Source organism: Pagrus major, chromosome 9, assembly GCF_040436345.1.
Source record: "Pagrus major chromosome 9, Pma_NU_1.0".
In the NCBI taxonomy this organism is placed as follows: Eukaryota; Metazoa; Chordata; class Actinopteri; order Spariformes; family Sparidae; genus Pagrus; species Pagrus major.
The window spans coordinates 18,064,924-18,090,119 of NC_133223.1; the positions used below are offsets into that span (position 1 = coordinate 18,064,924).

At 39.9% G+C, this 25,196-nt stretch overlaps 1 protein-coding gene across 2 annotated transcripts in view; it reads left to right on the forward strand.

The window, feature by feature from the left end:
* Nucleotides 1-37: 37 nt before the first annotated feature.
* The window catches only part of LOC141002165 (electrogenic aspartate/glutamate antiporter SLC25A12, mitochondrial-like), a 30,734-nt gene continuing 5,575 nt past the window's right edge, over nucleotides 38-25,196 (forward strand). The window contains exons 1-13 of one of the 2 annotated variants that reach the window (XM_073473366.1): nucleotides 38-147; nucleotides 3,743-3,796; nucleotides 7,274-7,416; nucleotides 8,965-9,080; nucleotides 10,008-10,147; nucleotides 12,602-12,748; nucleotides 14,343-14,481; nucleotides 15,431-15,524; nucleotides 17,672-17,756; nucleotides 19,018-19,099; nucleotides 20,827-20,985; nucleotides 21,921-21,973; nucleotides 22,192-22,272. In XM_073473366.1, the coding sequence (XP_073329467.1) occupies nucleotides 112-147; nucleotides 3,743-3,796; nucleotides 7,274-7,416; nucleotides 8,965-9,080; nucleotides 10,008-10,147; nucleotides 12,602-12,748; nucleotides 14,343-14,481; nucleotides 15,431-15,524; nucleotides 17,672-17,756; nucleotides 19,018-19,099; nucleotides 20,827-20,985; nucleotides 21,921-21,973; nucleotides 22,192-22,272 (1,329 nt within the window). In that variant the 5' untranslated portion in view covers nucleotides 38-111. Of the gene's footprint in view, nucleotides 148-3,253; nucleotides 3,284-3,742; nucleotides 3,797-7,273; nucleotides 7,417-8,964; nucleotides 9,081-10,007; nucleotides 10,148-12,601; nucleotides 12,749-14,342; nucleotides 14,482-15,430; nucleotides 15,525-17,671; nucleotides 17,757-19,017; nucleotides 19,100-20,826; nucleotides 20,986-21,920; nucleotides 21,974-22,191; nucleotides 22,273-25,196 lie in introns of those variants that run through there. The other variant, XM_073473367.1, reaches the window with a different exon arrangement.

Genomic DNA, 25,196 nt, shown 5'->3' on the forward strand with positions numbered 1-25,196 from the left:
CTGTAAATTTCGACCTAAAAATGCGAATGTAACAACATATTAACTGCGTTTTGTGAGTAAAAACGGCACCTTTGAACAAAGAATTACTGAATATACAGGAAGGTTAGTTCAATGCTGCAGAACAACGGATCTTCAAGCTGGAATGAGGTAGCTATATTTAGTCTGCAATTAGCAATTAATGCTATATCAATTAACAGCTAACAAACGTATATATTTCGAGTAGCTTAGCTTAGCTTGTTGTTGTATTCTTTAAAAGTGCACTATGTAGTTTTTGGAAAATAAAAAAAAACAGTCATTGTTTTCATGACTGAATAAACTGAATAAACAAACTGACCTTAAAGGACAACACAGTTTCATACTGTTTGACTTTGTTTATATGTGGCGGACCCTGCCACCTTTCTAGCTTCAAACAGTGTTCTGGGGACCTTATTTTCCTCTGAGAACAGCTTGTTTATTCAGTTATGGAAAAAATAAAATATTTCTGAGTTTGTATTATTACCTCATTAATATGGTCAATTTTTTAATTCTTAGTTTGAATATCTTCTCCAAAACTACATAGTGCCCCTTTAAAATATCATAAAAAGTCATGCTTATTTTTAACTAAAATGCATTGCTTAGTATGGAGGACTAAAACTGCCAAATTATGATCCAAAAAACTATATGTGGTTACCTAAAATAAACAAAACCGAACCCTTTTAGCAGATTGATCATTACAGGATTTTTTAAACTCTCAAATATCAGTTTGACTTCAAAATCCAGTATCAGTTAGGCTCTTATGTCTTCAGTTGACTTGTTTTGTCTGATCAAAAGTCCAAGACCCCAAAATATTAAATGCACAGTATGTAATTTCTACCACTAGGGGTGTCTTAATCAAATCATAAGAAAATATATAAGTAGTGTAAGAGCATTAAGGTGGGAGTTGCTGTGTTAATTGTTAAACAACCACCATTGCTAATGAAACAATCTGTTACAATTTTGCTCCGACCGAGTTTCATTTATTTATTTTTTACTAAAATGTCCCACTCAGTTCCAAATTTTGTTCCAACTATCTGTAGTCATGTCTCCCCTAAAATATTTTGTTACAGAGGTGGCTTTTTCAGGGAGTGTATTTTCAGCAGCACAAATCCAGAGTCTACTGGACAGTGTCACGCAGCATAATTAGCACAGTTATGCACAAACCTCAGTCAGATAAAGCTGCTACTAGGGGGATGACAGGTTAACAAGGGGGATGGATTTTGCTCATTTTGCCAACAAGGGGGATGGCACCCTAAAATCGCTACTGATTAGGAGAGGAATTCATACCATAGCACATGAGCATCTTATTATTGTTACACAAATGTGGGATAAAAAACAGCATTTTGGATACAATCCCACCTAATTTGGACGAGTTAGAGAGAATAAAAAAAACTGAAATTGACTCTCTGGGGGTAAGTGCAAGTGTGAACATCCCTCTGAGCCTGGGTAATGCTGTGCTATCATCCCAGCCTCAGCTATTCTGTCCTCCAGGTGCACCAATGAATGACCTACCCAGTCATGTTTAAGCCACTGTAATTTTAGCTCTGCTACACTGTCAGCACTAGATTATCCCTTTCCCGAACAATACCATACCTTTTACAATCCTTAGGCAACAAATTGTGTCTGCATGGAGGCAATACATGCTGCTTGATCTCTGAACTACAAACTACAGTCGTTCAGAGTTTTTTCTGCAAATGCAGGGAATGAAAAGATCCCACAATAGAGGTAGGAAGTACAATGTTGTGGTGTTAAAACAGTTTTGGTACAGTAAATCCTCTGATAGTAATTTTCTACAAAATTCAGGAGTGTCTGAATTGGCTATCCGTGGCATGTACGTGTTTCATGTAGGTAAGCAACTCAGGTGGTATAGCGGTTTGGCCGTTTATCATGGTGGTTTAAACCATGAAAACTCCTTGAGCAGGACACCAAATTTGCTTTTTGTGTAAGACAGGAAGAGTTGTTATGGACCAAATGTGATATTGTGATGAGAGGAGTGACACAGAGAAAGAAAAATCACACCAATTTCACACGAGCTTATGCTGTGGTGGGTGTTGGGATATAGTAGGTTTTGCAGTGTTAGATGTTTGGTATCTGTGTGTTTTCAGTGTTAGACTGTTACCAATGTTGTAAAGTGACATTTTTTAAGTGAAAAGTACATTTTGCTTTTGGTAGCTTACTCTAAGTACATCATAATACATCTGTATTTTTATTCAGTAGGTGATTTGTGATTTTTTAATAGGGGGATGAGTCAGTGGGAGCACCTAACCCTAATCATAACCCCTAACCCTATAGTAAAAGCTATATCTGTAGTCATGTCTCCTCTAAATATTTTGTGACGGAGGTGGCTTCTCTGATCATAGAAATATTATATTATAGAACTAATACAGGCAGCAGTATGTCATATGATCCTATACGATGCTCTTCCACGACTGCATGTTTTCACTTTGATCATGAAGGTATTGCACCATTATTACATGAAGGCGTATACTGTATTATAGAATTGAATATTTATAATATATTGTTTGGAGAATATCATAGATTTAAGAGAAAACTGACAGAAGGGCTGGACTGAGAAAAACTTATATCCATATATACATATCCTTCTGCTACTTCAGGACCAGAGACAGCACCTTGGATTCATCAATAAACAGCACAGTTATAAACTACTAATAGGTCATAGCCTTGGTCCCTTTATCCAGAGCCGCACAGAAAGGGGTCTATTCTGGGCGGACACCCATCCTCCAATCAAGGTTTCGTGGAAATTTGTTTGTTCTTTTTTTTGTAATCCTGCTGAGAAACCAACCAACCAAACAACAGACATGGGCGAAAACATCAGTCGGTGATGAGCCTTCTCTTCTGATTAAAATTTCCTCCCCAAAACTAAATAGTGCACCTTTAAAATGCATTGTTTTCTTAAAGTTAACCCCCCGTTTTCACCATTACATCCCTCCCGTCAGCTGCAGTCTACTGGATATGCTGCTGTTGATTGTCTGCACACACACTGAACCGTGTCCTCGTTTGACCCGATCAGACAGGAAACTCCCCTCTGCTGTAGCTTCTCTGTCCGGAGCATCCCTCAGTGTCCGCGGCTCCTCGGGCGGACACACCGCCCCGCAGACAGAAAGAGGACGACACTTTGTCTAAATATACATTTGCGTGCTCCGTCTCAGACCTCGGCTGGCTCTCCTGTCATGCTCGCTGTCATCCCGATGCCCAGCGCCTGCGCTAGTCCACTGCAGCTGACGTCACACCCAGCATGGCGGTCAAGGTGACTCCGTCAATATTTCTTATCAGATATTAATTTTAAAGGCAGTTAAGCGGCCACGGGCGTGTCGGATACGGAGGACAGCATGTCTGTGCGGACTCGTGGGTTTAAAGCTCGTGTCTTTAACGCAGCGGAGCCCCCCTTTCGTTTATCTCTGCATCTTTGCATAGGCGCATCTCTGCCGGCCTCGCACAGACAACTGTAATTTCTTTCCTCTGTTGCATGTGTATATCAGGAGCGGGTGTATTACTTAGTAGTGTGAAGGCAGTACGTTCACATGCATGGTGTTGTAGGTGTTGTTACAGTCTGTGTGATCGATCCTGCTGAGCCGACTGCGTTAAAATCAGAGATAAACAGTGACGGACTGAACTTCACTTTCATTGGCTAACTGCTTTTGCATAGTCTCCTCATTAGCTTCAAGTGTAGGCAGCACTGTGATGATGTGACTTTTTGTTTTTGCAGGTGCAAGCGACAAAAAGAGCCGACCCCCATGACTTGAAGAATATTTTTCTAAAGGTAAGACTCACGGATGCCAAAACATTTGCAGCACATACAGAAAGTGTGTGTTACAAGTATACTAACGTGTTGCAGTCAGTGAGTAGTTTCTGTGTGCTGTCCACTGGGATGCATAGTTCAATAAAGGTCACACAAATGCTTTGACTAATTTTGGATCTGCTTCAACAGAGGATCCCCCCTTCGCTTTGACTTCACCGTGCATATGTGACATGTCGTTTTTCTTCACGCCCTGTCCGAAACCCTTTAAAAGAACAGCTCCCAGGCATCAGTGTGTAGGTTTGTTTACCCACACAGGTCATGTTTGGAGTGTAAACTTGTTCCTGTTTGAGGTACAAGTCGCCTTATGGTCCCTCCACATCTCTTGACTCCACTATAAGAGGGCTGTGTAATTTCTAATGCATATTCAGGTGGAAGAGTTAATTACTGGAAGCTCATTCTGACTGCCTGTATAATTTGATTAAGAACTACTTGAGGCCTACTGTGAGGGTGAATGGATACACAATCATGTGACGGAGTAATGTGGCAATAAATTGCTCGGAATTAATATTTTCACTTAAAACATTAATTCGGCAGAGTGCAATGAATTGTAGCCGTGAAAACACTTGGTGTGAAGGTCTCCTCCCACACTCCTTCTCTGTTTATCTCATGCTCTCTCTATCCGAGGCTTGGCTTACACCCATGAGCATGGCCTTTCTGTTGCCAGTTCATGTGGCGCTTGTGTTTCCAGAGCTATCTCTGTTCCAACTTGAAACTCAACCCAGGCTCTAAAAATGACCTTACGTCTTAAACTCTGACTGAGGTTGCAGGTTTAGCCGAGGGCTTCACTGGCTGTGCATGTTTTCAGTTTTCAGAGTAAAACATGCAACACAACACTTGTAATGTGATCCTTATTGATTACATTATTGTCACTGTGAGCTATGTGTTTTATCAGATTGGGTTTAGACTTAAATGTGTTCACTGTTGAGCTATGGTCTCTGGTTGTTTTAGGCCAAAAATCAGTGAGCAGGACTGATGTTCAGTAATATTACACTTACAGGATTTTTGCCTTAATGTGATAAACAAACTTGAATTTTTAGGCATTTGAATCGCTAGATTAACAAAAATAAACATTATCATCTGCTTTCGGTGTCCATAAATTTTGAATAGAGAAAATGTAGTATATCACTGATGAACGTAAATGCATTTAGAGTTCACTTAGTATTTGGGTTAAGAAAAACACCCCTAGAGTTAGTTGTCATAAAATAAATGTATTTATTCAGAACAACTGGTATCAGCAAACAGACCACAAAACAGTGGTCACATGGGGTTTCCTTTACAAGGAACCTTTCTGTATTCTAGTTCTACCCAAGAAATAAGGTCACAAATACAGGCGTGTATGGCTCCTCTTAGCTATCCAGCCTAAACAACAGAATCCAGTCTCCATCCACCATATCAAGACATCGAGACACCCCAAGGTAGGGTTGGATAATCTGATGATTACCACCCCCACAGCATCAGCTGGTAATGCTTTCACTTTGTGAGTCTGTGTGTGTGTCATCATGGGAAAATGTGGTCCTGGTGGCAACTTTTGTAGCAGGAACTAACACAGACATGATGTTGAGCATTTTGCTAGCTGGTTATATATCTGTCTGTCTGTTTGTCTGTGGACAGACTGCAAGATGCAGTCACGAAAATGTACAGGTTTGTAGTTGACATCGCAATGAAGGTCGGGTTTGAACATCAATGTTGTCTGAGCAAGGGGGCAGGAATTAGGGAGGTAGGAAGTGTGAAACGGGCCATTGGCCCCCAACTTAAACCCCTGGCTCACATTTGTTTTAGGTTGCAGATCTCTGTAACCCTGTCCACCCTAGTGCAGTTCCACTCTTGTTTGGGAATAGACTAATTATCGGCTTGGCCGACTATCGGGGCTGAATTCAGCATTTTCCGATTATCGGTATTGGGGATTTTTCTGTCAGATTGCTGATAAAATAAACTGTGTCATGTGTTACTTTAGCTCTGATGCAACATCCTCTCACACCATGTCCCACCCAAAACAATATCTGATGGGTAACTAGTCACAATTAATAGCCTATAAACACTGAATAATCTGAATCTGCAAAGCAACTAGTAACCAGATTTATCAAATTTATGTAATGGAGAGGAAACATTAAGTAGCAGAAAAGGAAATACTCAAGTAAAATAACTCAAAATGTACTTACAGTAAGAGCAGTTCTTGAGTAAATTGTACTTTTTTCATTACTGGTTGTTCTAAATTTTGACACAAAGATTTTCATTGTTACTGCAAGTAAGCAGTCTGAAGTGTCCACAGTCTAATTTAACAGGTGAGCCCTAGAGATCGCTGCATTAAATGTCTTCTTACTTGTGTTTCCAAACTTCACAAAACCTCATTAACTAGCAGATCAGCACTATGTGATCGAACCAATAGAGTGATGTAGCCAACTAGATGGCTATGCTGATTGGAAGAATTACCTCATGTGGCTCTTCCCTGGATGTCGCACTGTAAACAATATAGCATGAGTTATGGCTAGCAGCATGGCAGATGAGGAGCTTGTGCCAAAAAACAACTATCTTTCATGCAATATTATGTTTTGATGGTGTAACTGGAGAATTTTATGGGCAATTTGAAGTCTGGCTATAGTTTACAGGGCTTGTCAAAATCTGGAAAAAGATTGCAATCTAGATCATATAGTTGTGGCACGAATGTCAGCGAAGTGGGCTTTTGATTGAAAAGTCCTGACAGTGAAAGAGCAACCTTGCTCTTCCTGGAGTTGCCCTTCCAACAAGGCCTTGAACTCCAAAGTGCTTCAGTGGAGCTGCTCAGCGGCCAGCAGATTGTACTGGGCAGCCTCCAGGTGTGAATGTGAACAGGGTGTTCCTGAAACAAGAGCCTGGCTCTGATCAGCTGTTAAACAAAGGTTAAAACAGTCATTAACACAGTTACTGCATATAACACATTGCAGGTAATAGTTATTAAAGTGTATGGCACAGCATGCACCTTATTGTAGGTTAAGCATCTGATATTTCTCTGTTTAAATGTTACTGCATGTCCATCCTTTGTTGAGATGGATATGGTTATATCTAGTGCATAGTGACGTGTGTTTCTGCCTTACATACGATGACAATGATTTGAAAGAGACTGATGCTTTCTGTCATGATGGGATTCAGCAAAGCATTGTATAAATGTAAATGTACTGTGTAGGGCCAGTTGACTGCAAACCATATGTGCTTGAATAGAAAACTACACACAAAGACCTTATTGTCTCAAAAAGAAACCTATGGAGAAACCTGCAGTAAAAACAGACTTGTTGATGTCTTATTGTTTCTTTGTTTTCCTCCTTACATTCAGCACCTCACATCATTTTCTCTCTATGTGCACAATGAGAAATCTTCCCTACCGATTCCTGATTCCATCTAAATCAAAATGTAAGCTATTGAACATTCACATTGTTTACAGCTCTGTCTGTATCTCTTCTGCAGTATGCCAGTGTGGTGGACGATGGAGAGCATTACATGACCCCCAGGGACTTTGTGCAGAGTTACCTGGGATTACATGCACAGCCTCAGTACAATCCCAAAACTGTGGAACTGATAGCCGGAGTGGCCGACACCACTAAAGATGGGTAAGTGCCTACAGTGAGGTAAGCTGTGGAAGTCTTCTGTTGATGCTGAGATATGTTAATACAAACGGATTAACGGTTATTCCTGTTTATATCTGTATTAACTCAACAAATGGTTTGTACACGTCGTTTTGATTTTTTTTGTTTCCTCACACTTAAATGCCCAGTTTGGTCGAGAATACATATTGGTATCTTGGTATTTTTTGGCAGCTGCTGCTATTTAAATAGATGTGAAAGTATGTATTACTTGTCATAATTTGTTGTCCTTAGAGTAATGTAAGAACCAAGTGAAACTGGAATTTGCAGATTACATGCTGTCAGCACAATACTACACTACATGAACGGGCATTATTACACAAGACAAAAAGCATGTCAGTCTTAACTGACTGAAGTGCACAACAATGCCTTGTTTGCTGTTATGTGAGGATTAGTCTGTGTTGTATTAAAAGTCCAGTGTTCAGGATTTAAGGAGATCTATTGGTAGAAATGGAACATAATATCCATACTTATGATTTCATTAGTGTATTATCACAGGAAACTAAGAAGATTGTGTAGTAGGTGCCAAAGAGACTGATTTATCTCAATGATGTTTAAGAGTAACCAGCAGTCATTATCAGTCAATTCTACACTTACAGCTGAACAATTTAAAATCCAGTGAAAAGATAAGCCAATATATACATATTCACAATTAATTAGAGTGTAGAGCAGCAGTGAGGCTTTCACTATGTCTCATGAACAGCTGGAGAACATTTCACTTCAAAGTCTTGAGGTGCTCGTGTTTTTCCGAGCACTCAAAGGACATCTTGTCTATGTTAGCTTAAAAGTTGAGCTTCAAAGATCATTCTAATGTATTATTAAATAAGGGGGCACTATGATCTTTTGGAGAAGAAATTCAAACTCAGAATTTCAATATTTTACATTATTAATGAGGTAATAATACAAACTCAGAAATATTTATGTTTTCATAACTGAATAAACAAGCTGTTCTCAGAGTAAAATAAGGTCCCCAGAACACTGTTTGAAGCTAGAAAGGTGGCAGGGTCCGCCAAATATGAACAAAGTAAAACAGTATGAAATTGTGTTTCTTTAAGGTCAGTTTGTTTATTCAGTTTATTCAGTCATGAAAACAAAGAGTTTGTTTATGCAGTTTATGCATAAAAAAAATCAGTCAAGACTGATCTTTCTCTTCTGATTAAATTTTCGTCCCTAAAGCTACATAGTGCACCTTTGATGATTATAGACAAAAGTGGAAATTTTCTTGACTGGGAAAACTGATGAAGATCATGTGATATGATCTGATATGATATGATGAAAGCCCCAGAACAGCTATTCGCTGGACTTTGTTGTTGGTGAAATTGTCAAATGCTGTTTTTCTAAGCTCAAGAATGAACTAGCTAAAAAGGTCAGTCAGTATATTTCTCTGTTTATTTTCTCAGGGTACAGGTGTTATATACAGTAATTGTAGGTATTGTAATTTTGTCAAACATACATTATGTCCTTTTTTTCAGAGAGCACTCTTTCTTTCTTTTTCTTTTTTTCTTGTCCAAACAGACTGATCTCTTTCCAGGAGTTTTTGGCCTTTGAGTCAGTTCTATGTGCCCCGGATGCCCTGTTCATAGTTGCCTTTCAGTTGTTTGACAAGACCGGAACAGGGAACATCTCATTTGGTATGTACATGATGGTCAATGTCTGCAGCCTGGTGTGAGAGTGTGCTTCATGCTCAACTACAGGAGACTAAGCATCATCCTTTGTACATATTGTACAGTGTAGTTTAAATGTTAGAATATTTAAATAACTCTATTTGACTGAAGATGTTGACTTCATGCAGGTAATTAATGGCATTTAAAGGAACAGTTCACCCAAAAATAAAAAAAGTCAACAACAACATTATCTACTCACCCTCATGCCAATGGAAAGTCAGGTGAAGTTTGAAACTTCACCAACTTTTCATCGGCATGAGGTGACTGATCATTTTTGGATGAACTGTTCCTTTCAGGTTATTTTTGTTGTGTTGCAATGTAATGGATGAGTACTAGAAATCAATGATGATGGAAACTGGTGCATTTAAGTGTAACATTCAATGTTGTGGGTCAAAAGTTCTATTCTTACTTAAGCATGTGTAGTCAATAAATGTGGCAGTAGCCATGTCTTTTTTTATGTATTACATATGCTAGCAGCATGTGTTCTTATAGTCTCATCTGAGGCAGGACAGTAAGCGATCTGTGTGTAACATCACATTATAACCAACTCCATCTGACAAGAGGGGAAATGAATCCAGCATGTCATAAACCGAGAGATGCAGAGTTGTACAAAGAGGCTGCTGCCATGTTCTGTCTGTGCAATGGGCCTCCATAAAGCCGCCTGAAATTGAGAGCAGTGCTTATGCTGAACGTTTCCTGGAAGGACTCAAAATGTAAAAGGAGTGGGACTGTCAAACAGCCTATTCAGCTCTGAAGTCCAAATGGACTCTTTCCTCGACTTTAATGAGGTTCACTGCAAATGGAATGAGGGTGCAAGATAGTTGTTCGAGTTGCATCTTTGCATGTTTGTCCCCCTGTCTCTTATTATTGCTGAGTCGTGTTGCACTCTTTCAGAGAATGTACGTGACATCTTCAGCCAGACCACAGTTCATCACCACATCCCCTTTAACTGGGAATGTGAGTTCATCAGGCTACACTTTGGCCATGAAAGAAACAAGAACCTCAGCTACACGGAGTTCACCCAGTTTCTGCAGGTATGCATTTAATCTGTACCTCCATCGTTTTATTTTAGAAATGATGCGCTGCATCATTAAGCAGTCTAATGTTTAAAGGGAGTAGTTCAACATTTTGGGAAATATGCTTATTTGTTTTGCTGCCGAGAGTTAGATGAGAAGATTGATTCCACTCTAATGTTCATACCCGAAATATAAAGCTACCACCAGCAGCTGGTCAGCTTAGCATGGAAATAGGGGGAAACAGTTAGCCTCGCTCTGTCAAAGAAACAAATCTGCCTATAAGCAACTTAAAAGCTCACAAACTTATTGGCAGATTAATAAATTAGCTGATCAACAGAAAATTTATCAAACTTTTTGGATAATCTGTCATTTGTCTGTGATTTTGGATATTGTAATTGGCCATCTGTAATATAATAAAGTGATATCAATATTATCATCTAACTCTGGGAAAGAAAACAACTAAATGTATTTACCTAAATGCTGGACTGATGCTTCCATAACATGTACAAGCGGGAAAATCTGATATCGAAACAAGACATGAAATAAAAAAGCCCCAAATCGAGACAGGTGAATGAACCCACTGGCTGTAACACTTGCCGCTCGGTGACAACAATGTGACGCCTCGTTCACCCCGAATATGCTGCCACTGGTTGCCCCTGACTACGTCAGATAAAGTAGACCATAGTGGTCAAACCATTGACTGAATGAAAGTGACAATGGATACATTTTTTGTTTGTATTGCTTAGAAATGTAACATTTACTTAAAATGAAAAAGATGTGTTTAGAAGTAGCATGGCCTCCCTTTAAATGTTTTTCTTGTCATAATAATTTGATAAAAATAATTTGAACACCAATAGAAATCTTGATTGTCCTGTCATGTGGAAATTCGTCTTTGGCTTCAAAAACAAAACACGTGGTGTAGGAAAACATTTATATATAAAAAAGAGCATGACAAAGACAATTCATACGAACAGACATACAGTAGAAGAAGAAAGAAATTTCTCTGCCATGGGTCAAAAAACATGAGATAAAACCAATAAATAGAGTGGGCCTGTAATAATATAGTAAATGGTTAGGAACAAAATGCTAAAGTGACAATGAATACATATCTAAAAAACTTTGCCCTTCAGCTCATAAGAAAAGCTACAGATAAACAGTTTTTGTATGTAAATGCGACATGATATGTGACAAAACATACTGACAGCACACAGAATGTCTTTTCACCTTTTCTTCCTTTAGCATCTTAGAAAATGTGCATCAATAAATATGAAATCGTTTATAATGATCACCTTCATCTTGTGGCGAGGCATTTTTACCCTGCTGAGCGACAAATGGAAATGACGTAACATGAACCACATGGCATAAAAGATCACTTAAGATAATGGGGTTGTGGTGTGGAGTTGCATCTTTGTCCTGGTGGTTTGCGGTAGCCCATCATGCCATTAAGACACTTCACGTTGTTGTTTGTCTTTATTGGTTGTTGCCTGTACCTCACTGAGACCTCTGTGCTGTTCAGCAGCAGCAGCAGCCGTTCGCTGAGGGAGGAACCTGGTTTGGAGTCTCGGACTGTGCACTCAGGCAGAAGCTGGGTGGTCTGAGAGTCAGACAGGCAGCGCTGCGGTGTGGGATCCCTCCGAGCACTTTGTGGTTTATCATAGTAGACGAGGGCTTCCTACCGCTGCACCAAAGACTCCTGTGTGTGCAGAATTTTATTAAAATCCATTTGTTATTATTGTCTTTTATTTTCCTATCATGTCCAAGTACATTTCATTTCATTTAAAACACAAATGAGAGCAGATATATGTGTAGTTTTGATTTTAGATTAGAGTCTTGGCTCTGCCACCTTGTGGTTGTTGTCCAGACTTGAAACTTCACCAAGTGCAGACAAGGTGGAGCGTTTGTATGCTTGAGAAGTATGATGTTTGTGAGGCGGCTAAGTATCATCATGAGTTTTCAACAATACAATCATCAAACATTGTGTGAATTAATCTTCAGCAACAATCCACTGATTAGGTTATCAGAGCCCGAATGTAAAGATGAAGTAACAGCTGAATATCGCGGTGACGTTGTGATCCTGTAGTTATATGTGATGAGCTTTGACAGCAGACATTGACCCGGGGTCAGCCTCCCCCTGCACCCACATCTGATTGCATGGTTGTCATATTGAATCACCTTCCTGTGGACACACCTGCCGGCCGTCTCACCGACCGCTCAGCTCAGCTCCGGGATCAGACTTCTCGAAGCTGGTTTCCATTAGTCTCTGGAGAGACGGTGGTGATTACAAACCCAGTGTCTGACACTGTCACATCTGCCTTTCACATCTGTCCAACACTGATATTATTATACTTTCATCCTCCAAAGTTCTGTTTCTCTGTTCCCCTGTAACACGATGCTTCTCATCACAGGAACACATTCTTTGCTTCTTTTGTCAGCTAACAGCTTGACCTCCTCTCTCTGTGTGTGTTACTGTAGGAGCTGCAGTTGGAGCACGCCCGCCAAGCGTTTGCACAAAAAGACAAGAACAAAAGTGGCACCATCACCGCCTTGGACTTCAGCGACATCATGGCCACCATCAGACACCACATGCTGACTCCATTTGTAGAGGAGAACCTGGTTTCCGTGAGTTATAGAGAATGCTGTTCAACAGTTGTTAAACATTTAAAGGTGCAATATGTAAGATAAGGCCACAATTTTAGTTTAAAACAAAAGATAATAAAAAATGAAGAATATCAGTTTCTGTCTATGTATTGTGCTGCAGAGATATCTACTGAAGTTAGCATGCTAACCAGCTACCACTGGGCTGTCCTGTCCTATAATACTTTGTACCTCAAGAAGGCATTGTCCGATAGTTTTAGCTTAATAAATATACAAAATAAACTCACAAATGTCAAGGACATATTTTTACACCTATTTTCTATGTTGATTAGAAAAAATACAACTTTACACCTTCTGAACCCAAGTTTCTCTCTTTCTCCAAAATAAGATGAGCCTAATTGCCTTATTAACTCATCACAAAACACACTTCATTCAAACAAGAGAAAGAAAATAAAACTCACCAAAACCGTCTTGGTTTGTCTTTCCACTTTCCCAACAATTACCTCTGGTTTGGTTTAAATAAATCCTTAATTCACAGTGTTAGATGTTAGTATATTCCAGCCACTTTTCCATACTGGAGATGTCTGACTTTCCTCTCGCACCTCTCCCACTTCATGTCTTTCCGATCCTCCTCTCCTCGCGCCGTGTCTTAGACTGATTATCGGTGCCGATTTTCAGTGTGGTTCCGATTATCGGTATCGGTGGATTTTTTTTGTTTCCATTTGCTAATAGAATAAATTATTTGTTAGTCACCAGTCTGGGGTCTCACTCAATCTCCCACTCACAACACTTTCTAATTGGTTTCACGTCACATACATAAGCCTATCAACACTGATTACTCTGAATCTGCTTAGTAACTAATAAAAGTTATCAAATAAATGTAGTGGAGTGGAAGTATAAAATGGAAGTACTTAAGTAAAGTACCTCAAAATTGTCAAATTTTGACACTAAGATTTTAATTTCTAGTGCAAATGTATATCAGTTCCAAATATCAGTCTCATTGATTACTAATAATCAGTATTAAAATAACAAACAAACATAGTGGTCCACCCCTAATTCAGAGTCCTGGTTGGAGCCGCAGAAAATCCCCTCAGCACTGTATTCCCTGTCATCAAATTGGTATCTGTCAGTCTTGGAGGCTGTGTTTACTGAAAGGCTACTGAGACTGGTTCCATTGCCTGTGATGGTAAACCCAATGCTCCACCATTGCCCAGAGCCAGTCAGCTAATAGGCTCATTAGCTGCACGGCTAATTTAGCTAACTAGCTAACAGCAGCTAACAAACAAACAGACAAAAAACTGACAAGGAGAGTAAATTCTGGACTCACATTCACCAGGTAGCCACAAACACGACATGCAGATGCTGCTCCATAACTGCTAGAAATGTAAATAAGCAATGTTGTGCTCAAAAGCGGCCAAAAATTCTGTTTTGCAGGTTTAAGACGAGTTGAAATGATAAGCATTCAGTCAGTCTACAGGTAGCCTAGATGTCCATGTTAGTGATTTATATTTTCAAGCATTGCATTAATCTAGCACAAAATTGAGTATTAAAGAGAACATAATAAGGTCGAGCCATCTTCCTTTACAGAAACAATAACAGATTTTTGCTCTTTCTCCAGGCTGCAGGAGGCAGCACCTCACACATGGTGAGCTTCTCCTACTTCAACGCCTTCAACGCTCTCCTTAACAACATGGAGTTGGTCCGCAAGATTTACAGCACCCTCGCTGGTACCCACAGAGACACGCTCGTTACCAAAGGTACACGAGACACCACCGACATCACTGAAATGAGTCATGTGTGCGTTTCATATGTGACTTGAAATGTGCGATCCTGTTTTAACTTTCTTGACAGACCGGTGTGAGTGAACACACAGGGAACATTACTGTAGCACTAAATTACTAAGGTAAATGAACATTTTTAACCTGGTAATCAGATCACCTCTTACATGTAGACCTGTGTAACTGATCAGTCACATCTGTTCCTACATATGTTTTTCCCATTGAGATGCAAACTGTAGCCTGTTCCTCTCCTCTCCTTGGTTTCCCTCCTTCTAGAAAACACTTTGGGCAAATAGTAATTGCAAATAATTCTTGTTATGTGTGCTATCAGACATATCGGACGTTTGGGTTTAAAGTGTAAAGCAAACACTCACATGTCAGCTGTCAGTTGCAGAAAAGTATCTCATTGCAGCACTTGAGGTCAGAGAAGCAGGCTCGTACGCGAAGGTTGTGATGCTTGGACCTGACAGGAAGGTCTTTGTGGGGGATGTGAATAAAGAAATCCTTTTCCTCCTTCAACAACCACCATTAGGTTTCCTTTGAGAAAGACACCCTGATGGTAATGGAGCTTCTCAGCAGGCAACGGTAAAGAAGTGAATATAAAGCGCATATAAAAGAGTGGCGCACGCAGGGTGCTGTTGCTGAGAGATTACATGCTCAGTTAGTGTACTCCAGGGTAAGGAGGTAAAGCACATACAGGATTGATTCTGTCTGTAATCTCCTTATTCATACCCCATTTAGCATCAAGCATCCCCAATAGCACCAAAACAAATAAGTATTTGCAAATACTATTTGATACTAGCCTGCTGTAGAAAATACCTTATGTGTCGTTAATCCCTTAGCTTCATGTTGGACTTTAATGTGTCAAGGCTCCATTGACTGAAGTCCTGTTTGCATTAATTAATTTCTTCTCTTTATTGCATCATAGAGGAGTTTGTTCATGCTGCAAATAAGTTTGGTCAAATCACTCCAATGGAGATCGACATCCTGTATCAGCTTTCTGGTCTCCACACTCACTCCGGGTAAGATTTTACTGTTTTAACCCTCTGGAGTCACCTGTTCATCTGTGAATATGCTGTTTTATATGAATTATTCACAGTTACAGAGCTTTTATTTTTGTGTCATGTAGAGAGAAGTTGAGAAAACCAGTGGAAAGTACGGGCGTAGGACTTTCACACAGAATCTCATTTTTATCCCTGACCATAAAACAATTGAAGGGAATTTATAAAACCGTGCATTATTAATATTTATTTATTTTAATGATTATTTGAATAAGTATGTGGTATAAACTGATGCCAGACATTTATAGCCAAAGCTAATTTGCATTGCCGGTCCCTAGATGGGACATAAAACTCAACAATAAATGTAAACAAACAGTAAAAATATGAAAAAAATATGTACAAGACACAGACAGAACAATATGATACAAAAAATGTAATATAATACAATGTGATAAGATATATTTTAGTGACTTACAGGCATGCTTTAATTGAAAAAGACCCAAAAACGAGTTGGAATAAAATCACTTTCCATGTGAATATACTGTGTCATGGTTTTATATCTCTGCTCTATTTGTCTGTATAAATAGTTAAACAATATTTTTACAACCTAGAACTGATTAATATTGATATTTTGAGTGATTATGATAAGGGCTGGACAATATATCAATATGTTGTTATTGTGATATGAGACTATATATCATCTTAGATAGTTCTACTTGTTCTTATATATTTTGTCATAGTGCCAATAGTCATTCCTACAATATTGTTGCAACATTGATACAGAGATATTGGTAAAAAAACATAATGCTATTTGATTTTGTCCCTCAGTCTTATGTTTATAAAGTGGTTTTAAAAGAGATTTCAAAATATCAATATATATCCCGATACAGCCGAAAAATATCGCAATAATATTTTAAGGCCATATCCCCCAAACTAAATTATGACTAAAGATTTATAAATTTACAACGGGGCTTGTGTACTTTTTCATGTATTTTTGGGCTGTGCGGGCTGGCAGCTTAATACTATGTTGAACTGCCAAAATGGATACCATGCATGTTGGGTAAGGACGATTTGAAATTAGGGATGAACCAGTTGTGAAATTCTAGGCAGATACAGATGTTTAAACTAACAATTTTGCCAAAAGCCAATGAAGATACTGATGTTATTTTGTTGTTATTGTTTATTTTGTCCATATTCATTATAATTATGTTTATTGTAAGAAATAACTTAACTGTTTTAAAGTCATTCAGCCCCTCATCTTTGAAAGAGCAGAAATTCTATCATACAAATTCATGAAACAACCTTTAATTTAACCTTCTTTCACATGAAAAAGTAACTGCTTCAAAAGCCTTTAGCCCACTATACAACTAGCTATTCAGTGAAAATAATTTTTCAGTACTTACATAGCCTCACACACTAATGACAGGGATGACAGTGCCAGTGCAAAACTTATGTACCATTGGTAAATGTCACCTTATTTGCCGATGGCAGTCAACAAGGGGAATATCAGCTGATACCAGTATTCAGTCATTATATTGGTGCATCCCTATTTTAAAGGTCTAATCAGACAAGAGACAAAATGACAAAAGACAAAAATGAATGTGTATAAAGATGATAAAAATGAACCAAAATCAACCTGTATTTTAATTCTAGAAATTAAATTTTTGCAATCACTCAGGTAGGTTCTGCTGTTGTTCTTAAAATCCACTAAGTGTCTTCAAAACATTTACACAACACTGTGTTATTTCTTATTCCAGCATGAATGGAATAAATATGTTACAGGTCTGTTTATTGGCTATAAAGATGAAGTTATTGCTCATTCACTTTAACAACAGTGGCTCCACTGGCTGATTTACAAGACAAACATAAAACATGGATGCAGACTTTATGATGCGTCAGGCCGCTGGGGAATATTTGTGTCTCAAACATTCAGCAACAAAACACTTTCATTTACTCTCTGGGCCATGGGCGCTCATCCAGCTTTGTTTGTCCGCTGTTTATATAATCTTAAATTAAAGTTGCAGTAACTTGGAGTTATATGCCAGTAAAAGCTCTGTGGAAAATCTTACATCACTGGCTGCTGCTCGCTGTAGACGCAGAGCTCTCTGCTTTTTTCCTGGCCTGACTCTCTCCCTCCCTCCCTCCCTCCCCTGCTGTTGTGTGTTAAGGCGGCTGAACCAGGCAGACATTGAGAGGATAGCCCCGCTGGAGGAAGAAGCCATGCCGTACCACCAAGCAGAGGCCCAAAGACAGGTAGCCTGAGTGACTCCTCTAATACACCTTACATCCTCCTGCCTTTTATCAGAGCCTCTTCCTCTTCTCCCTCTGCTTCCTTCTCAGAAAAAGGGAGAATGTACAGTGACTGAATTAGCAGAGTGCCCATGTTTTTCTTCCCTTGTGAAGTGCATTACTTAAACTCCCAGATAAAAGTACACCAATTATAGTTACAGAAGAGGAATGGATTGTTGCATTGCTCCTCTCCATGAAAGGCTCTCTCCATTTTATTCAGTATGGCTGCACATACACCTCAGCTGCAATCACACATCTGAGACGCTAATAAGAGGCTTTTATCAGTGTGGGGCTTGAGGAGTTTTAGGTGCCTTTAGCAGAGTCTGCTAATGGTAGGAGGGTAGTGGGAGTCAAGGTGGATGTGGGAGAACAAAATAGTTCCTGCCTCCACCGGATAACGCAGCTCTATATCAGACTGTGGTCAGAGCTTTCAGGCCACTCATGCTCCTGGGACTCAGGCTCAGAGGTCTGGAATTTGATTCCCTTTTGGGGGGGATGCTGCAATTCTCGGGCCTGCCCTTTAGTGGAAGTAGGCTAATTGTTTAAACCCTTTGATCAAGACCTCGATCTTGTTAGCATGGAGCCCTCGGTGGAAGCATCTGGGAAGAGGAAAAGACCGATCGGCCCCTACTCCCCTTCTCATCTGGTTTGGGAAAAGTTACTCACCCTGCTTCAACCTGCACACACACACGCACACGCACACACACACACACACACACACACAGACTTTAGCTCCCTCGGACTGTGTAATATTCATGTAGATACTTATCTGTACATGGAAAAGGCTTGTGGGGCTAATCTGTTGCCCTACACCACAGTGAAAACAAAAGGGGCTCCGCTTTCAACATCAAATACCAATCCAGAGATCAAGTCGATAAGAGAGAAATTATACTTTGTTGTAAAAATAAAAGAAGACCTTTAGCTCGAAGCCTCCCACATGTAACATGTGTGGAGAGCTGTGGCTGCAGGTTCACACAGTCATTCATCCCGAGCTGTTCTGTCTGTGACATTTAATACCGGCTGATGATGAATTAGACGTTATATGACATGTCCACATTCCAGCGCCTTCCTCCGCCGTTGAGTACTCCACAGCATTTTTCTTTCCACAATGTATCTGGTTCACTATAGATTAATAGCCAGCCGATTCATGGTTTGTGTTCTGACCCCCCCCCCCACGTCTTTCTCCAGATTCATTTGACCACTGGTGTCTTTTTCTCCCATACAGCACGCTCATGAAACGTCTCGGCCCATCTGGCTCCAGGCTGCAGAGTCTGCCTACAGGTTTACTCTGGGCTCAATCGCTGGAGGTGAGTGACATGTCTGTGGCGGAGCCCCCGGCCCGCCCGAGGGGTAACCTTAGCCGGCCAGACTGGCGCGCTGAGACCCTGGGGCCGGCCATTGTGCTGGCAGGGGAGAGGGGTTGTGATGTGAGGCTCCAGCATTGTGCTGCCGTGCCACCACTGGCTCCAGGCTGTCGTTGGGAGTCGGAGCTTTTGGAATGACACAAATCTTCCGGAACCGCACTCTCTGGAATCTCCGTCTAATTACACTGGAAGGAACTGATACAAGGAACGTCTGACATACTGCCCCTCAGATAGGAACACACTCTGACCCTCTGTGTATGTGTGTGTGAGTGTGCTCTCCAAAAATAAGCAAGGCCAACTAAGCAGTGGTCAAAAAGAAATGTGAATCACAAGCAGCGTTGCAACTAATGATTATTTTTGTTATTGATCAGTCCAACAGTTATTTTTATGATTAATTGATTAATTGTTTAATCTATGAAATGTTCCAAAAATTTGAAAAATGCTTGTCACAATTTCCCAGAGCCAAAAGTGACATCTTTAAATTGCTTATTTTGCCCAACCAACAATCTCAAACCCAAAGAGAGAGGCAAGGTCTCTCCTCTTCTGATGGACCACCCTTTCAGAAAAAATAATTTATAAAAAGAGACAAATCATATCTCTCTCTCTCTCTCTCTCTCTCTCTCTCTCTCTCTCTCTCTCTCTCTCTGTAGATATATATATCTTAAGTTTTACTTAACTTTTCACAATAAACAGCGACTTTCCGGACTTGCAAACTTGTCTTGGGATCAAAAAATTATTTGTCTTTACTGTCATACAGGACAAAGAAATGCAGCAAATTCTCAAGTTTAAGAGGTTTCAGTTTCAGCAAATCTTTGACATTTGTGCTTAAAAGATGAATGAAACAATTAATAGATGATCAAAATAGTTGACAATGAATTTTGTTTCGATTAACTAATCGATTAATTGTTGCAGCTCTAATCACTAGGCTTATGTTGAAAAACGCCGTGTCCCTGTGGTGATAATGAGTTGTTTCTCTGCTGACTGAGCTGTTTGTGTCACAGAAGAGTCATTACGGCAGCCTTTGATGTCAGACAGGACATGGCAGGTAAAGCTGAGAGCAGCAGAGTTTAGCGCAACTTGCTGCAGTGTCGCCTCCACAGACTGTTTTCCCACAGTTACCAGACTTCCTACTCTGAGCTTAATAACAGTTTTTAAATAGTTTATACACAAATACATCTGCAGAATTAATACTGTACAAATCAATTATGTAAGGCAACAAATGAATTAGTGTCATGACGACTTTCCAAGAGCATAAAAATTCTAATTTAGAGCTGAAATGATGAGTGAATCAATTAGTTGATCAACAGAAAGTTAACAAATTAATTTAAACCTACTTTTTTGAAGGATTTGCTGCTTTTCTTTGTCATACATGGTTTTGGACTCTTAGTCTCTTTTGTACTGTTTTGTCTCTCTTAGGACAAAACAGTACATTTAAGAGGCCACCTTGGGCTCTGTGAATTAAAATGGGCCTTTGCTTTTTTTCTACTTTGTGACTTCTTACAAACAAAACAATGAATTAGTAATGAAAATAATTATTTGCAAACCTAATCCTCACTGTTTCTAGTATGTGTCTCAGAAAAAGCATACAAGGTGATACATTTGTGTTTATATAATTTTTAAAAAAGCAGAACAAAAGATTTCACCCAGTGACAAATGTGTGTGTTTTGCAGCCACCGGTGCCACGGCTGTGTACCCCATCGACCTGGTGAAGACGCGCATGCAGAACCAGCGCTCTACTGGCTCCTTTGTAGGAGAACTGATGTACAAGAACAGTTTCGACTGTGCAAAGAAAGTGCTCCGTTACGAGGGCTTCTTCGGATTCTACAGAGGTAATCGTTCACAGCACGTAAACAGGACCTGTGTGCAGGCCGACATATGCGTCTCAAACCATGTTATGGGAAAAGCATTAGGATTTGTCAGTGTGCTAATATCTGCAGCATGGTTTGCTAATTGATACCAGAAACCTTTGCCCTCCCTGTTCAGCGGTGAATAAAGCAACACCCAGGGGTCGCGTTTTCATTATCTCGGTGCCTGGGAGAGAGCTCCCCGAGGAGAATGACCAGCAGAACTCATGTAGTAGCAGTGTCTGATCTGCCTCTGTGCCGATGGTGATAATGGTGCTGAAGGCTTGTGATATTCAACACTTCTACCCTCGGGCTGTTCATGTGAGGGAAGTCAAGACTGCCATCTACTGCTGCCTCCACCACTGCATTTCTCTGTCGCTCTGCCTTCCTTCCTTCCTCCTCCTCTCTTGCACATGATAAGGGGTGATTGACTCCGAGACAGACACGCTCGGCTGTTTTCTGGCCGCATACCAGCAGCAGTCACTCAGCAGCTCCTTCAGAAGTTTATCTGGCTTGATGAAGGACAGGCGGTGAAACAGTATGGCGGTTATCGCCACCGTAGCACCCGCCCCTCCTCCCCCCTGATCTTGTCCGTGACCACACAGCTCTCTCTGTTCCCCGCCATCACTGGGATCAGGCCTCAACAATGCTGATCCCATACGCACCAGCAGTGTCATATTTTTGGACTTTTGTTCAATTTCAATGGGACCTTTGTGTTTTGGTGCATCAGATGTATCAGCCATATCTGTAAATATTTATGGGTTTGTTTTACGCACACAAGAACCCTGCAGCTTACATTGTTCTGGCTGTCAGTGGATGTATTCATTCAGCAGAGATAAAAATGTGCATTCATTTCCAGCCAGACTTTGTCTCTGTCTCTGTCAGGTATTCTAATGGTATCTATGAATAATATTTTGCAGGTCTCCTCCCGCAGCTCATCGGCGTCGCCCCGGAGAAAGCTATCAAACTCACGGCAAGTCATTCCACTGTGTAGCTCAGAGTGTTCAAAAAGTTGCTCCCAATGATTCAGTGTGAATGAAAAACATGCAGAGAGCGCAAAAGAAACGCACTCTTCGCAATCAAGATGTGACTGCAACCACAAGTTAACATTAATGCCCCGCTATCAAGATTGGGATTGTGTGTCTCATCTGCCTTTTTTTTTTCTTCTTCTTCTTGTCTTTTTTTTTTCAGATGAATGATTTTGTCAGAGACAAGTTCACCACACAAGATGATACCATCCCTCTGCCTGCAGAGATTCTCGCTGGTGGATGTGTAAGCATCATTTTAGAGATCTTTTAAATTCAGTCTGTAGATTAACTCAAAACCAAGTAAAGAAACACCTGAAAGATGTGCAAAATACACATGATTCAAAGTAATTGTTACTGGTACATATTGGAAATGATGTGCTGTCTTTTACTATTGCTCATGAGACCCCGTTTGGTTTACTAAACAATATACATGCAAAAGTAACATCCTTTCACTTGTATGATGGATAAATATTTTAGTTCAGTACAAGAGAAATCAAACTACATTAAAGCATTTTAGCGATGAAGTAACACACACACACACACACACACACTGCTATTTAGATGTATGATAATATGATATAAATGTTAGAGTATCTGCAGGGTTATATAGCTGCTGATTGATCATTAAACATCAATAAATTGAATGTCAGGCCTATCCAAAGTTGGCCCGTCATAAGGATCAATTTGACCTCTGTCTGCCAGATGTTTGTAGTGGAAACAATGTAAAAACTAATTAAAGAAATTATAATAATATTCAATTTGCTTTACTTTACATGAGCTAAAAATGCTCTCATAAGTAGAATCCCTAATTATGAGTGAGAGTGACACCATGTGCAGGAAGTCAGTCAATTAAGGAAACTTCGGATCCTCACATTATTTTCTTAACAATACAATACAATACAACAGGTGTTTGCTATTGGCCCGTGGCCCACCTTCAAGTTTCAGTTTTGGCCCTTCAAGGAAAAAAGTTTCTATATACAGTGATGAATGAAGTATATTGCAATATAAAACTCAAGTTTCCAAGTTTAAGCACTAAGTATGAAAAATAAAGGTACTCATTATGTAGAAAAATGCCCCCTGTGAATGTTATACAATACGTATACTATTGTATAATGCTGTATTACTGATGTATTAATGTTTAAGTAGCATTTTATTATTGTAGACAATTGACATTTTCACTATTTCATGTATTAGTCATGGTAGTTTAATCTGTAACAATCTTCCTCATACTTTATAAGCTCATCTTGTTTTGTCTGTAAAATCTGAATCTGTAAACCAACTAATAACTTAAACTGTAAGATCAGTGCAGTAGAGTAGAAAGTACAATATTTCCCTCTGAACTGCAGCACCATAGTGAAGCATGAATTGGAAATACTCAAGTACCTCATATTCATACTTAAGTAGATGTACTTAGTTACATTCCACCACTGCCTGTCAGTGCTGTCAAAAATATAAATTGTTCGATACTTATGGATTCTGAATATTTGAAACGGTTTCAATACTTATTTCCTGCAGTATTGATACAGAAGTACCAGTCGCACTTTCCCACTATCTCTTCTCTCCAACAGCCAGTCGACACCACACACAATATTTTTAAAGACGTTATCTGTAGAGTAAACATTGAATGGTTCTGAAAAGGTCTGATATTTAATGTTTACTTCAGTCATTCTGCTGTTCTCTGCAAAGTTGTCCCTTAATGTCATGTTGTATCCTTCATAAATGTATCTTTTAATGAAAATCTAAAATCCTATGCCATCAGTGGTATCAGATATCAATATTTTTCAAGTTATTCTATCAAAGTTAGAAATTCAAGTATTGTGACAACCACTACTGCCCATACTTGCCAATCCTCTCCCGGTTTCCTCCCAGGGTGGCAATTCTCCTGTGTTTCTCACAATTTATGTCAAATTTCCTCACCTTTTTCCCTTTTTAGTTATCACAACCTGTTTCTGGCACTGTACAGCATGTAGTCTACTGTCATGTTGTCCTTTTGATCAAGGGGGTTAAACACAGGGCAGTGGTGTGCACAGAATCTCTAAGGGGCAAAAAATGAATGAATAAATGAATACTGATGAATATAAGTTCAGAGGGGCAAATTAGTTTGCATTCTTTCCTGAGAATTAAAAGTACAATTATTTTAAAAAGTACTTAACAGAAAAATGCTGTTGCAGTTTGTTGTTTTTATTCTTAAGAAGTCACCAGAATGCAGGAAACAAAGTCTCTGAAACTCAATCTCTGAAACTTTAATCTTTGTGAATTGATCATCTGGGGGATTCTGATTAATTGAAATTTAAGTTTCTTTGTTTTCATCAGTGTGTTCCTCTCATTTATAAACTGCCGTCCTATAGTTCATAGATCTGCTGAATATAAAAATTAACTTCTGTCCCTGAATCCTCTAAAGTGAACATTATTTTATCCTGGCCAATTTACAATATTGCAACATGTTTTGAGTGCGACACCAGATAACAGATGTAATTCCTTCACTCTGCCTCTCTGCTGGCTGTGTTGAAGTAGAACATGCAGCAGAGCCCGCAGGTTGCTCACAGAGGAACAGGGTCTGCAGGGTCATGACCCCTGTCAGGGTGTAATTGTAGGAAGAGGCCCTGGAGGGTCGTGGATGAAGCTCGGTCTAGCTCTGCGTGATTGAGTTTGACAACGTGGTCCATACCCGAGGCGTGGTCACAGTGCAGGTCCCCGCGCAGGACAACAAGGATGTTTCCAATACAGAATGGTAACAGCTAAGGAGACTTCCCATATATGGCCTTCGTGAGATTTAAATTCATTTCTACGGATCAGACTGCATCCTCGTGTGATTTTATTAAAATTAAAGGGCTGTTTAATCTGAATTATCGCTCCCATCAGAGGAGAGAACTGAAGAAGATAAAAGAGACGGGTTGAATGCATCAATCTTCAGAGCAGCGGATATTCCCCCACCGCTTTGAAAATGACTAAATGTGCCAGAGCTTTTTTTAGACCTTTGCTCGGATGTTTACAGATAAGACCCCTGCCCTGAGTGTCACCAGCAGCCATCCTGGGGCCTGATTAGATTTGGGGAGGGTGATAAATGTGCCTGAGTCAGAGGGTGCCGTGCCTTTAGGGCATTGCCTGCCCGGACCGGGTGATTCAGCGCTCTCCCCTGGGAACAAGGGTGAATTGGGGAAGTGTGCG